The sequence below is a fragment of the Acinonyx jubatus genome, chromosome B4 (assembly GCF_027475565.1).
Source record: "Acinonyx jubatus isolate Ajub_Pintada_27869175 chromosome B4, VMU_Ajub_asm_v1.0, whole genome shotgun sequence".
Lineage (NCBI taxonomy): Eukaryota > Metazoa > Chordata > Mammalia > Carnivora > Felidae > Acinonyx > Acinonyx jubatus.
Genome location: NC_069387.1, coordinates 55766195 through 55782514, shown reverse-complemented (window position 1 = coordinate 55782514; position 16320 = coordinate 55766195). Strand labels below are relative to the sequence as shown.

At 35.8% G+C, this 16320-nt stretch overlaps 1 protein-coding gene across 47 annotated transcripts in view; it reads left to right on the top strand.

The window, feature by feature from the left end:
- The window catches only part of SOX5 (SRY-box transcription factor 5), a 1008244-nt gene that overhangs the window by 959072 nt on the left and 32852 nt on the right, over window positions 1–16320 (top strand). For all 47 annotated transcript variants that reach the window (XM_053225987.1, XM_027035741.2, XM_053225993.1 and 44 more), the window contains 2 exons: window positions 4262–4439; window positions 15943–16088. In XM_053225987.1, coding sequence (XP_053081962.1) covers window positions 4262–4439; window positions 15943–16088 — 324 coding nt within the window. The remainder of the gene's footprint in view (window positions 1–4261; window positions 4440–15942; window positions 16089–16320) is intronic.

The following is a 16320-nucleotide window of genomic DNA, read 5'->3' as shown; positions in this document are numbered from 1 at the left end:
TCTCAAAAAAATAATCTAATTTGATAACTCTTTAGAATTACCAAAAGACGGTTTTGATGTGTACTATGGCGATCAGACAAGCACAAAAAATCACCAAAATAAGTCAAATGTTGTCTTAACATTGAAGTTAGTACATAAATAGCAAATGTGTGTATGACTTCATTTTGTTACATGTGTATTGACGTTTGTGTGGTTCACTATGTGAAGAATTATATGGTTAAGTCTGAATACCAGAATTTGTATTCCATCAATGTCTTTTTAAATTTAAGATTAAATTTGTTACATAAATAGAATATTGTATGTTGAGTCCAAAAACGTGGGTTTCTTTAGATCTCTGTGAGTTTTAGTTTCCTCTCTGAGATTATTAATTAATTACTTCATAGTATTGAAGATTACATAAATGACTTGAAATATTTATAATGAGTTCTATACATGTAAGTAATAGCCTGTCAGTTAAAACTTGCTTACCTTAGTTTATGCATTTACCTCAGCTTAAATGTTCACCTTATATTTATATTTGGTTAGCATATCAACTTTGTAACTACTCAACAGATACATAAGATTCTTCTTAACTATCATTTTGTGTTTAAATTAGCTAATTATGAAATATGCTATTTTAAAAAATTTCAATTGGCAGCATCATTGAATGATTGGACAAGTAATTAAAAAGAAATTGCTCTCCTTATTGCTTTATGGTGTACTTCATACAAATGGTATTTTTCCACTGCTTTATTGACCTTGAAAATTGCTTATATTCTTTTATATAAGAAAATATTTATTTACAATTTTAAAATGCGTGCTTTATTTGTATGAGTAGGGTTTGATCATGCTAAGCTTGCAAATTTCTCCTATAAGATATTGCAAATAAAAAACAAAGTAGAAAACCATTTAGAAAAAAAACCTTACCTTTGGCATTTATTGCGCACATTCATAATTATGAGAATGCAGGTCATAAATAAATGGTCCACTTTCATTTTATAGTTAGGGTTTTAAAATTTTCATCTTGTCAAATGAAAAATAATTAATAGAAAATGGGAAAGTACTGTAATTTTTGTATTCGTCATGAATAACAGGTATTTGGTATAGTAGCTCAGTAGTAAATTATTAGAAGAACCAAATTGTGAAATAATATCATATAATGGGTCAAAATTATTTATATAGTTACCAGTATAAGAATCAAGCATGTGGGTTCTTATTAATATACCATTAGCCTGGTCACACAATGAAAGAGAATGAAAGGGCAATTTTGAATGACATTTCTATCAACTTGGGAACTGTCAACCTCTATTATGTCCTTGGGGCTTTGCACTTTTTGGCTTTCAGACATCTGTGCTGCCCTGAATGGAGGAGAATATTAAGAGTTCCAGTGGGTCTCTTGCTCTAATAAATGCTTTGGGTAGTCATTTTTCAGAACGTGCACATAATAGTTCTTAGTGCTTACAGCTAAGCCTATGACATTTCATATGCTTCCTATCATCAGCACCTACATCTGCATCATCTTCGTCAAGACCCTCATTCCTCCTACACACATACTCATGCTCTATTTCCTCTTGCTCATAAATCTCTTCTGTTGCAACTCTGGGAATATATTCCTTCCTCTTTTTTTTTTCTGCACTGTCAAGTGAAACAACCACCTTAATTTCTCCAAGCATCCCCTCAAAAACTTTTGCAAGAGTTGTAAATACTGCCCAGGGAAGTTTTCAGGCTGTCATAACAAAAGCTGGTAGCTTCACACAGAAAGTAGTAAGTAGGTACATTTGATAGAGGAAAAAGTGTTTAGAAATTTACGGCTGCATGGGTAACAGTCACTAAAGCACCTATCTGACAGGATATTCAGGCTGAATTAATGAGAAGAAAATCTGGATTCTAATCTTGATTGGTCTACTGAATGTCAGTAGCATTTAGTTTATTATGCATATGAATGTTTTCATTTATTATTAGTAGTAGTATATGTTATGCTTTGATAAAATTTTAAAGATTGGGATTACTATATATTTTGTTAATGTTACATCGTTACATTGAGGAAGTTTTTAAAAGGGTTTTGAAGCTTAATAATTTTTTTCAAAAATTACCTCCCTTTGTATTATATATGGTGGTGGCTTTCACATGTTAGTGTGCATCACAATCATCTGGGATTGCTCACTTTTTTTTTTAAGTTTTGATTTTGATTTTGATTTTTGAGAGAGAGAGTGAGATCAGCATGAGTGGGGGAAGGGCAGAGAGAGGGGCACAGAGGATCCAAAGTGGGCGCTGCGCAGATAGCAGAGAACCCAAATTGGGCTTCAACTCATGAACTGTGAGATTGTGACATGAGCCAAAGGCAGACGCTTCACTGACTGAGGCACCCAGGTGCCCCTGGGAATGCTTGTTAAAATACACGTTGCTAGAACCCACCTCCAAAGTTTCCAAAAGAGAGAATTTGCTTTTCTAATAATGTCCCAGGTGGTGTTGATGGTACTGATCCAAGTATCATATTTGCAAACTATTCATCCATACTGTCGGTATAGAGAAAAAGGACGCAATACTTCTGGGTTTCTGTCAACCTATATAAGGTTGACAACGTCCTATATAAGGATTATGGCTCGCCAGCTCAGCTGAATGTTCCAGATTAAAAGATCTAGGCATAATTTTGCCCCTGCTGTTTTAAAAATGCTAAAGTAAATTTTTCTTAATTATATAGTGAACCAGTCATGGAATTAGTTTACCTTACTTCCTTCCAAGATTCTATGAATCCGTATAAATTCAGTATAATGGTCGTCAACTTATTACACATCTAATGTGATCACAGATTGCCATTTGAATTCTAATAGATTTTCAGATAATTCTTCTTTTTTGCTGACAGAGAAAACAGAATTTTTTTAAAAATGTTAGAGTAATTTTTCCTAGTTTTTCTTGAGTTTCCTAAGTGCAGCTAACCATGGAATTTAATAACAATAAGCCACTTAAAAATATAAACTTTAGATAGACATCATATACCATTTTACCATTTTTATAAAGTGATTTGTTTCAATGGTTTTTGGTATATATATATATATATATATATATATATGTATACATATATACATATGATTTTGTACACAGTAATATTTATTTTCATGCCATAAAATGGCACCATTTGATTCTAAGAAAAATAGATATTTATTTTCTTAACTCATGAAGGTAGAACAGTAGCTAAGTAGAAGCTAAATTTTTATTCTACAAGAAAAATGTAACATTGTAGATATGGTTATCAATAAAATATAAACATATAACATGATGTTTTAATTTTAGAGCACAAAAAAGGAATAAATTTTTCAGTCTGTGATCAGAAAAGTGATGTAATATCATCTGATTCTTGTGAATGATGTGGTAGAAATTTTAATGATAATTGTATACATAAATTTTATGTATGAAATTACACAAGGACTAATATAGAAAGGCATAAAATAGAATGTAAACTATGTAAACTTGACCTATTCAAGTAGTGAACAACTGGAAATCACCATATATGCTGAATTAACCACATAAAGGTCCCCATGCCACAATGTATTGATTGTGGTATACGTTGCAAAGAAAATCTGGACAACAAATCTAATTTAAAAACGTAAAGTGGTTAGAACAGTGTTGCATATGAATAAATAGTACATATTGGTATAATGTTAATTATGTTTAATTTCACTTTTAGATCAAATCCAAACTGTTTCTGTGAAAACTAGGAGAAAAGATTATTTTCTAAGAAAGTTAGAAAGTTTCTTTCTTTTTTGTATTCAATTTGGAGAGTAGTTCTGATCAGACTACATACCATTTAACTCCTCCATCATGGATGTTCCAGGATCTCTGCCGAAGCACCAAGCTATAAGGGTGCTTGGGACTCAACCCCTGTTCTTCGGAGGTTGAGAAAAGCTTATCTACATCATAATTGTACATGAATTATGCATGGTCTCTCAATAAAAATGAATAGTACAAGGAATAGCTTTTTAAGAGTATTTCTTACAGGTGACATCAGTTATATACTTTCCGGATAGTTGAGTACCTGTGTACTTTCTCAAGAAAGTATAAATTTGTATAAATTTGTACTTTATACGAAAGGTTTTTCATAATATGTAGTTGGAAGTGACATTGTTGACAGCTAACCAAACACTGTGATGTTCAGGTTGAATGTTAATATCACTAATTGGTAGAGTAATTGGATGGGAAATGACAGGCTGTATACCTGTGTTTTTCTAGGCATTTTTTGATCAGCCTTTCCTTATCACAGCTCATGTTCTAATGATCATTGCAGGATGAAGTGGCACAGCCACTGAACCTATCAGCTAAACCCAAGACCTCTGATGGCAAATCACCCACATCACCCACCTCTCCCCATATGCCAGCTCTGAGAATAAACAGTGGGGCAGGCCCTCTCAAAGCCTCTGTCCCAGCAGCATTAGCTAGTCCTTCAGCCAGAGTTAGCACAATAGGTAAGTTCCGTTTCTTTTGTTCTTGCTGATTTTCTGTTTATGGCAATTGAATGAAATCATCTTTTAATGGCGAATCACACATACCCTGTGCATGGTTTTAGTTCCATAGGAGAGTTTCCATTTGATGAACCTCATAGGTCTGTTTTAAACATGCAAATGAAATTTATAACTGAAGTCCAAGTTACAATGTCCCCCTGAAAAGCTAATGGAACTGGTTATGTTTGTTGATGTAACAGATGTTCTTAAGCTTTCAAAAAAAAAAAAAAAAAAAGAGGCCTAAGTGACTTAATCACAGAAAGCAATGTTTCCAGAATGTTGTTGTTAGGTGACTTGCCTTTTCCATCACTGAAATATGTTTCCATTTTTTTTGTGATGTGTACAAACTGTACATAATGATGAAATACATTCCACTTAGATCAGCAGTCACCCATCAGGATATGATGTTTGTTCATTTCCATACTGCTTGAGTATTATTTGAACATACCAAAGTATTATAAAAACTAGAGAGCTTCATTTCTCCATAATTGGCATTTTGGTAGAGTAATAAGTAAATACTAAAAACTGCTTCTATAAGCTGACTTTAAAAATTCCAATAATTTTTACTATAGTAACACATAAATTAGACTGTATATACTTACTTCAATCCACATTTATTGATGTTTATCATTTGCATACAGTTATAAGGAGAGTAGTACAGACAAGCCTTCGAGGAGCTCAGGGTTTTTAAATTTTATTTTACTTATTTATTTTAATATTTATTTTTGAGAGAGAGAAACACAGAGCATGAGTGGGGGAGGGGCAGAGAGCAAGAGGGAGACACAGAATCCGAAGCAGGCTCCAGGCTCTGAGCTGTCAGCACAGAGCCCAACACGGAGCTTGAACTCACAGACCATGAGATCATGACCTGAGCCGAAGTCAGACGTTCAACTGATTGAGCCACCCAGGCGCCCCAGAGGAGCTTAGGGTTTAATTAAGGGAAAAGTCATCCATGTCATAACCATAGAGAGTGCTATTTGAGAACATAGATACAACTTTGTAATCAACGAGGAGTATTGGATCCTATCTGGGAAGGATCAAGGAAGGCTAAGTTGGGAATAGCCTAATTCAAGTGGAGTCTTGAGGAAGAGAGATATCCGTAGACATTTTAGCTTTTAAGAGAAAACCCAGAGTAAAATAGCATATTTTTGAGAAATGCACTGATTTGGCGAGAGTATGGAATGAGTGTGTAGTGGAAAGTGATCAGGGCTAAAACCGAAAAGAGCAGATGGAATCTGACTGAATGCTATCCTAAGAAATTTGACTTTTTCTCCAGACAGCAATCTGATCAGAACTTTAAGAAAGAAGAGTATTGGCATCAGGAAGAGACTGGAATCAGGGAACCCATTGCTCTAGTGCGGGACAAGAGTTAGTTAGTTCCATGAAATAAAAATAAGCAATGATAAAACAAAGGAGAGAATAGATTGAGGAGATATTAGTAAAGAAGAATTGATATAACTTACCCTCAATAGAAAGTACCTGGTGAGGTTCAGGTTGAAGACAGAGGAGTCTAGGATTTTTAATTCATAAAGTAAGAATGATAATACCTCCCTTAACCATGAAAGAGAAGACTAGAGTGGAAGCTGATGAAGGGGAAGACATAAATATAAAAATTTCCTAAGTGTTAAAAGACAAGGAGCCATTTAGGTATACATATTCAGGAGGAAACTATAAATATTTCTGATATGTGAAGGGGTGCTAGCATTTTAGATGTAGAATTATATATGGTATAAGGGGATTAAGAGTACACTTATGACAACGAGCACAGCGTAATGTATAGAGTTACTAAATCATTATATTGAAACCAAGCACAGAATTATTAAATTACTGTATTGAAACTAATGTATTATAGCTATACTAGGATTAAAATAACAAAATAAAATGAAAGCACTAATTTGAAAAGATATATGCATCCCTAAAAAAGAAGTTGTTCACCAACAAAGAGTATATATAGTAAAAAGAGAAATGGGCTAAAGAATCCTAGGTATCACCTACTGTATTAGTTATCTATTACTGAATACCAAATTAACCCAAAACTCAGCAGCTTAACATAACCAACATGCATTATCTCACAGGTTCTAGGGGTCAGAATTTGGAAGCAACTTAGCTCAGTGGTTCTGGGTTAAGGCCTCATGGTTGCAGTCAAGATGTTAGGCAGGGCGGCAATCATCTATATGGGCTTTACTAGGGATAGATGCTCCTTTGTCAAGATGTCTGACTCACATGGTTGTTAGCTGGTAGGTCCGTTCTCTACCTTGTTGAGTCTTTTCAAAGGGCTGCTCATCGCATGGAAACCAACTTTCCCCAGTGTGGGTGATGGAGAGCAGAGAGAAAGCCATAGTGCCTTTTATAAACCTAGTCTTGAAAGTCACACACCGTCCAGTCTATTTTATTCTTTTCACTATAGGAGAATCACAAATGCAGCCCAACTCAAGGGAAACGGTATTAAGGTCCAGCTCTGAAGGAAGCAATATCAAAGTATTGTTGGACACATTTTAAAACCATCATTCTTCTTTAGGGGGAAAACTGATAAAGAGCAAGTGAATGTCTTAGAATAAGAATAAAGATAGGAAAATGCTAGCCTAGGAAAAATGAAAGTTTCAGAAAGGAGGGGTATTTAATGGTCACCCATTTGGCAGAAAAGTTAAAAAAAACACATGAAAAAGAAAAGCCCTATGATTTAGCTAGAGCTCATGGAGAGGTAAACTCTAATGGAGAAGCTTTTGGAGAATGCCTTAGGAGAATTTCAATTACAATGATTTCAAAGACAATGAGGAAAGAAAATGCAGTTGATATATAGACCAGTCTTTTTGTAAGCTTGCCATTGAGAAGTGAATATTTTAAGAAGAATGAGTCGAGACAGGTTTTAAAATGGGACAGTGGTTCATATATATATATGACAATATATATATAAAGTCAAGGGGAAGAAGAGTCAGAGAGAGATAAAGATATGAAAGAGAACACGGATGATGATGGAAGAGATCATGAGAAAGGATTAACCTTGGAAAGGAGCAAAGCCCTTCCTTTATCTGAGACTGAACGAAACGAAGGAAAAAAGGGAAAGTTACAGAGAAGTTGTGGGATGGACAGAAAGAAGGCTGAAGGAATATATTTCAAATGCTTCAATTTCCACAAAGTAGAATTCCTGATTATTTGCCAAGAGGAAGCCAGTCTGGGGCAGTGGGGCAGCAGTGACAAGAGAAACTATGAAAACTTTAATTTTGAGAGTTTAAAAAAGGTTTGGGGTTCACATGTGCTTTTTATCATTATGAACCATTCTGTTATGGTTTAACTCAGTTACTCTGCTCAACATCTTAAATGGACTCCAAGATAAGGTTTGCTTTCATGTCCTAAGTATGTAAGAGAAAAAATATTTTATTTGGCAGGAATGATTCACTTCCATAGTAGACACGATGCTTATAAATATCACAACGCTGGTCTATGATCTACTTTTGTAATGTTGCTAGAAGTAGAATATTTAACTAACAAAATAACTAATAGATTTGCATTTTTATCATGTAAGGATTTTTTTTTTTTTTACTTCAGCATTCCAGGGATTAAGTGTGACCAAAAAAAGGCAAGAATGTATTCAATGACATTTATCATTTGACTTTCTCCACTACTAAAACTTCTCTTACTTTTTTTCCCTTAAAAATCCTTTCACCACGTACACATCTCTCATATTTTCCAAGGGTTTGAGGCCACTACAATTTACTTTTCTCTTTTCAGCAAATGCAGATGTTGAAAGCTGAACTGTAATGAGTAATAATGTCATTGGATAAAAGCTGTGAGCATTAACAGTGTTGTAAAGGTCACCCCTGAAAGAAGAATTAATGTATGATGCCATTAATAAACCAAGGAAAACTGTGAACTAAAAGTAACAAGTTACCGTTAATGACATGGGCTCTTTGCTATATATCTATTAGCTTCAAATAGAGAAAGTGAGTTTTTGAGGTTGGAAACCAATCTTATAGTGTACTCTGTAAGAACACCTTTGGTATGGTACACGAAGGATAGGTTGCTCCAAAAGAAAGGGGATCCTTAAAAGGTATGAATAGGTCAGAGGAATGATGGATAAGTTTAGAATCTTGTGACCAAATATTATCTTTCTTCTATTGGCCTTTTTCACCTATGTTGTACATATGTATAATACTTCTAACATTTTTCAAGGCATTTTAATCTATTTCTCACTTATGCTGATTTTAGAATTATAGACCCTTAAATAGATAGAGCAGATATCCATACCATCTAGTCAAAACTTGTTATTTTACAGATAAAGAACCAGCGCTTATGGAGGCTAAGTGCTTACCCAGGAATTCTAAGTGAGTTCCTGTCACAGTGTAGACAGTTCTGTGACCCTGTGTTTATTTCTTCCATTTTAATTTCAAGGAAACAACTGTACATGAAGACCAAGTAATGTGCCCAAACTCACAGCCAGTGGAGGTCAGGGCCATAGGATCATGGTCTCTGGCTGGCTTGCTCTCTTTTCAGCCTATGGATAGCCTTTCCGCATTAGATGCTCTTCTCAGTCCTTTCTCTATCCTCTCATCCAATAAATGGAAATCAAATATCTTCTCTATGTGATATGATTGGCAGGATGATGAGCAGATGGAAGTCTGAGAGGCTTTAGATGCCTACAGTCTTGTTCTTTAAGTCTTTGGAAGATATTAGGATGTTTTAGTCCTTACCCTTTATTCCTCAGAGGCATTAACACTTGAAAAGTAAAACTTCACTGAGCAAAAGTAGTAGACTCACATTGAGTCAATAAGATGAAGAGAAATGTTTTCAAGTTCGAAGGAGAACATTACCTTGAAATTTCAGTAGTTTACAATTTTAATGAGAAAAACTGCTATGAGGGTAGGTTATTAAACAAAAATATTATAATAGTTTAATTGAAAGCCATTGGATTTTTAGGAAGTTGAGGGTATTATTCAACATCTGGCAATTAACATTTGCATAACACTTTACAATTTACAAATTGCTTTCACATTTATAATCTAATTAATTCTTGTGAGTTTTCACAGATGAAGAAATGGCTACATATCAGGGTGCCAAAAGTTTGATGATGATAAGTGACCTCAACAATTGAGAAAAAAATTAGTATTTGTTAAAAATAACTTGAAACACATGTGCCTTGCTTTTACTTACAGCTGAAAAGCCCTATGTAAAATAAATATGTAGTAAATAAGATTTTGTATTGCCTTCATAGCATCTGTTAAATCCATGGATTTAATAAATATGTGTCATGTGGTACAGGCTTCCATTGATGTGATGACATAAATAATCACCCTGGAATTGCAAAGGTAGATACTTTCGACTTAGAAATATGCATTTGTTCCTTCAATAGACCCTGCCATAGGCCAAAGGAATAAAAGACTGAAAATTTAAAAATGCCCTCAAGTAGTTCATAGACTGGTGTGAAAGACAAACTTAGACAAATGGAAGGCAATGTGACTGTAAAAGCATATATACGTTTTTGAAAGAGCATATAGATGAGAAGTTCTAATGTTGACAAGGAGCATGCCTGGGGTATATCAGGAAAGTCATTACAGAAGGGGCGACATCTGAATAAAGTCCCAAACACACCAAAAAAACAGAGTATTTCAGCAAAAGAGAAACGCTTGGGAGACAGAGGCCAGTGCTTGGAAGAGGAAATAGTCCTGTGCTGCTTAAACACAGAACTCTTGAGAGACCAGCAGGAAGTGACGCAGGAAAGATAAGCAGAATTGATATCATGAGGAGACTTTTAGGCCATTGTAAAGTGTTTGGAATTTATCCCAGAATGACATTTTGGGGGGAACATTACAGGGTGTCTTGTTCCAGTGTATTTGGGAAAAGCTGCATACTTTTGTTATCTCTGGAAGATTCACAGCGCACATTAACATTATCACGATCTTGGGAATTTGTGCAATGAAGAAACCTTTTTTCACTTTAATTTAGTATTTCCCACACTTATTTGAACATGGAATTATTTTTTCACAGAATATTACATCTCATCATCTTATGAAATGCTCCTTTAAGCACCAAGGTACCAAGAGATGGGTTTTTAATCAGGTAAAGTGACATGATCCAGATTCCTTTGGGAGGATATTTTGGAATGCTTTATCTGGAAGCAGATAAAGAAGATAGATTCAAGGAGTGTAAGCCCGAAGATAGGGAAACCAGTTAAGAGTTTAAGGCATTAGCCCAGGTGAGAGATGAGGTGCCTTTAGTGAAAGCCGTGACCATCATGATGGAGAAGACACACATTTGAGAGCTGAGGAGGAGGCATGACTGTCACAGCTTGGTTGCCTGTTATATATATGGGGTAAAGGAGATCCCTCAGGTGACTGAATGGGCCACTGGAAAGGGATAAAGAATGTAGAAAAAACAGGCTGAGGCAGTGGGAAGACAATGAATTCTATGCTGCTTTTCAGATCCTCATGAGACAGACAAGTAGAGAAGCTTGGTATGTGTATTTAAACATATGTGTATGTGTATTTAAGCTTGGTATGTGTATTTAAAAATCAGGAAGGATTTGAGGTAGGTAGCAGATATTTTATAGTACTTGGGATCACCCTTGACTTTTAGAGTGCATTCAGACCAATTGTGGTATTTGGTTTCAAAGGCTGCCACAACAAGTTACCATAAACCGGGTCGCTTAAACTGGAAATCTATTCTTTCACTATGTGGAGGCTAAAAATCCAAAGTGGTGTCAGCAGGGTTAGTTCCTGCTGGAGGCTCTCAGGGAGAGCCTTGAGTTCCTAGTTCCTTGTAGCTTCTGGTAGTCCTTGGTGTTCTTGGCTTATAGGTGCATAATTCCAGACTCTGCCTCCATATTCACATGGCCTTCTCCCCGTTGTCTCAGTATCAGATCTCTCTCCTTTAAGACCCACCTGACATCCAGGGTGATCTCATTTCAAGATCCTCAATATAAGTACATCTGCAAAGACTCTATTTCCAAATGAGGTCATGTTTACAAACACCAGGGTTAGGACACAGACATACCTTTTTGGAGAAACACAATTCAACCTGTTACAAGTGGTTTTCTGTTTTTCCTTCTACCTTTCAACAGCTTCTTTCCTTGTGGAGCAGCCCATACTCTTTCTGTTTTGATTTTATCCTAAGATTGTTCATGTGTTTCCTAAGTGAAGCTGACCATGGAATTTAATAACAATAAACCACTTTAAAAATATAAACTTTAAATAGATGTCATATTATACCATTTACCATTTTTGTAATGGAACAAATGTAAGGTTGATGGAAGAATTACATGAAATAACACAGGTTATTTCCAGGCCTCCCCATTTTTTTTTCTGCCTCTGAAAATATATAAAAGGGGCCTTTTTAATTTTGAGAATTTTGTTGGTAGTGATTAAGAAGAAACACCAAGGCATAAAAAACCAAACTGGTGAATTTAATAAGGTTACAGGATCTCACAAACGTTTTACATTAATGATCCCTAACCTACATTTCCCAAATCTCATTTGAGTATTAACTGGAAGTCATGTTGACCTTTACTTTCCCACTTCCCTCCTAAGATTGAGGCTCGCCAAACCTCTCCTAAGTACATACCCTCCTTCTGATCCTATCTTACGATGAAGTTGGTGCCTAAATATATAATTAAGGCAAAATAAAATGTATCAAGTGATCATTTGGGGCATTTTGGACTCTGATGGCATGACACCTTTTCCTTGAAACTCTGGACCAACAAGAAATGATATCCCTTCACAGATTTTATCATTATTGTCAATGTCATACAATAAGACTGCTGAGGGTGAGCATATAGAGAAAATGTAAGAGAAAAGAAAAAGACAGGAATTAACATTTTTTACTGCCTCCTCAGGTACCAAATGTTATCTACTCCTTCACAAAATGTGTAATTTCATTTAATTCTCCCATCAATCTTACCTTCATCTTACAGTTAATGGAAATGGAAATCCAATGACATCAAGTGTTCTATTTGGCAAATGTCACACTTTCCAAACCCAGATCCTTCTGAATCCAATGCCCAAATCCTGCCCATTTCACTATGCCATTTTGTAAATAAACTGACAGTGAGTAACTCTCATGGACCATTATGCAAGACTGTATTAACTCATTTACTCTTCACAAATTTATATTATCTAGTCTCTAGGTGTTATCGCCATTTAACCAATAACATAATTGAGACTTAAAAGGGTAAACAGCATGTACAATTTATATAGCTTGTAAGTGGCAAAGTTAGGATTTCCGTTCAGGCTTATCCAACTCCAAAATGCAAACTTTTTCTGAAAATTGTAACCTTGGACCAAATCAAAGGAGAGATGAAGAACAGATCCCAGGCAAGGATATAAAGATGGAGAAGTCAGAGAGGAAAGGGGATCCTGCGCTGTGATAAGAAACAAGGAAGAAAGGACTTTCTAGAATGAGGGGATTGTCAGTGCTGTCATTCTGCAAGGCATGGCTAATGTCCCTTGGATTTGGCTGTTTAAAAAAGCAAGGAAGCTGAAACAAGCTTGTAGCAGAAATGGAAGAGTGAGGAAGGAATGGGGAGTGTGGTAAGAATCTTAGAAGGTAAAGAGAGAGAGAGAGTTGGAAATAGAAGGCAGCACAAAGTTGAGAGAGACTTTATTTGCTTTGTCTCAGGTGGAGAAAATGAAGTACTTACAAGTTGAAGTGGTTAGAGACGGTGGAGAAGTTCAGATACAGGTGACAGAAATGTGAAAGAGAATGACCAATGGTGAAGTATAGAAATCTAGAACACGAGCTTCGGGGGTTTGCCTTGAATGAAGGTAGAGGCAACATTTTCACTGAAGCAGGAGGAGGCAGTGGGCAGAAAGGGAGACAGATTTGAAGCGAGCATGGGTAGGAGTCACGGTATGGGTGGGGCAGGAAGGTGAGAGCTCAGCCTTATACTGGTGTTTCCAAAATCAGAGGGGAGGCCATTTGCCAAGAGAGAGGGAATCGGCAAGATTGATAATTTGGTGACTGTGACGAGAACAAAATGTAAAGAAGCAGCAAGCGACCCTGCTATGATTCAACTCTGTGATGTATAAAATGCCTTTAAGATTTAACACAGCAGATACAAATGTTAGATTTCATATAGCATTTTAGGTAATACTCCAAAGTCTCTAAAAGCAGGAATGTTTCTTTTAAAGTGGATGCCCATTTCCACCTGCATAGGAATACACACCTCAAACTGGAAATAGACATTACGGAACATATGTGTGTCAGTTATTCACCTCCATATAATTTGCATCCCTTTTGCATCTATATTAATCATTTTTTCTGCACAATGTTATTTTGGCAGCACCCAAAAAACATAAAGAATTCATACTTTTATTCAACGCCATGTGCCAAACAATTTCAAAATGTACTTGTGCTCTGGAGAAGCTAAATAGACTGCATGATGCCAGGTTGTACATAAACAGGGGTTAGAGGATAGGAAAATCAGGCTGATCGTCTTCAGATCTTTCACCAAATGAACATATACTGAGACCACCACTGTCATCTAAGAGCCGTATTTCTTTCTAGAGTAGTAGTGTTCATGAACAGAATAAGTTCAAGAATAATATATTAAGAAAGTTGTTCAAGAGAACCAAGACAGGATGTTGAGGATAATATAAGGTTAAAAACAACCATAATTTAAAGTAAACACTAACCCTAAAGGCTTGACCTGGGTCTAAATTGTTGTTTACAATTTATAATGTGTTTATTTATAATTTATATTGAGCAATGAGGTTTTGTATTTTGAGCATTTATAATGAGCAATGAGGTTTTGTTCTTTGAATAAGTTCCAATGAATTTAGCTCTGAAAAGCAAAACATATAGTAGCTTTCAAGGCTCCCCTTTCTGTCGCCTACACTGGAACTAACTTATCTTTTTGCCTCAAGGAGATCAGAGGATGAGGTCTAGTCTGTGCATAGCATGGGGGTGGGGGGAAAGCATGGATCATTTAGAAACCTTCCTGCACTGAAGCACTGCACTAATCTGACATCAGCTTCTTCAATAGAATGTTTAAGCAGCAAGAAAGTATTCTATGTTTTTTGGCAATCAGCAGATCAGATAGAAGAGTCTAGCAATACGATGAGGATGTGTAATCTGACATGATTAGACAAGGCTCTTTAGTACCAGAACATTCATAATTGAGACAAAGAAAGAGTATTAATAACACTTTCCTAACACGGCAGTTAGCCATTTTATATTTCCTTTCTTTAATCTTAGTGTTTTTCAACAAATCATGGGATTTAATAGCGTGTTTTGGCAGATTAGAGGATTTATGGCCCAGATGTTTTTTGTTCTAAAAATGGATTAGGGTGTAAAGTTTGCTGGAATCCATGGAACATGTTGAGGCAAGCCGGTCATTTTATGTGTGATTAGTGCCTGCCTTCTGTCTCACAGTCCCTCCATCTGTCACAATTCACCAATGGATCTGGTTAGATTTAGCCTCATGTCACAAACAAGTCCCTTTTCTGGGCAATTTCATATTATAGATTCAGTTTATGCCATTTTATGCCCTAGTTAAAAGATAGGGAGAGTGAAAGATGATATATTAGCTTCCCTTTCAATATTTACAAAACAGTGTTTTCCCATCGGTATTCTACCCTAAAGTCGTGCAGATTATCATAATAATGTGCATCAAATAAATAAGTGACCAGTGTGAACATTAAGGTAAAAATTAGTTTTGCTCCTCAAACCTCTTCTTTAAAAGAAATTATTTTGGCAATTTTTCTTTTCTTTGTTTTTGTTTTTTTTTTCTTTTAACTAATTTTGGATTATGGAGCTATAGACAAGTTGGTCATTTGACCATCTTATGAAAAGTGTGAATTAAATGTGAGTGTAGTTTTCAGTAGCCACAATTTCTGATCGTACAATTCACAGGTATTTGGTTACATTCCATGCTTGAAATTTAGCCTCTTATAAGTTTGTATCCATAGCAAATCACTGCCACCTGTGGTTTATTTCACCATCAATGGGGGGGGGGGCGGTGAGGGGATGATCTCCTTTCACTTAGTTAATAATGATTTATTCCTTCTGTACATAACACAGCTAATAGTGCTATGTACAAACTCTAAACTGACCTTTCTAACACTGTGAGAATGTCGGTAATTAGAGTGATAATCATCAATACCCATATCCTGCAGTATGATCCTTACATGAAAACAAGTATCAAAGATAGGTTTTATTTGGGCACTACAAAACATTCAGATAACTGAAAGTTTACTTAAAAATTATATTGTGAACTTTCCAAGCATGTAGAAAAAACTATATTTCACTTAAATACTGTGTATGCATTACAGGTACTTGGCAGCATGTTCACGTATGACTGTGTGAATCAGTCATTATCAATTACTCATTCGTTCATTCGTCGTAGACAAATGACACTGAAAAACTATTATGTGCCAGACACTAGCCATTACGCAAAAAGGACGTGGTTTTTATGGTTAAAGGTTAAGCTCTCCATGCCTTTATACAAAACATAGCCTTTGTTCTGTCACACCTTCAGGTTATTTAAATGACCATGATGCTGTCACCAAGGCAATCCAAGAAGCTCGGCAGATGAAGGAGCAGCTTCGGCGGGAGCAACAGGTGCTTGATGGGAAGGTGGCTGTTGTGAACAGTCTAGGTCTCAATAACTGCCGGACAGAAAAGGTTAGTTCATAAAAGATCTGACTTTCCAAAACTACTTCCGTTGCCTGAAAGCTTTTCTCCTTTGTTTTCTCACCTCACCATCCTCAGAATGATGCCTCTCCCTCCTTTTCCCCCCGCTCTGTCAATACAGAAAAATCTCCATGCCCATCCTAATCAAAACCATCTGCAAATGAGAAGAGTTATAATTCTCTTCTATCCATGTCCAAACTTTATTGACAATTAATATCCCCCT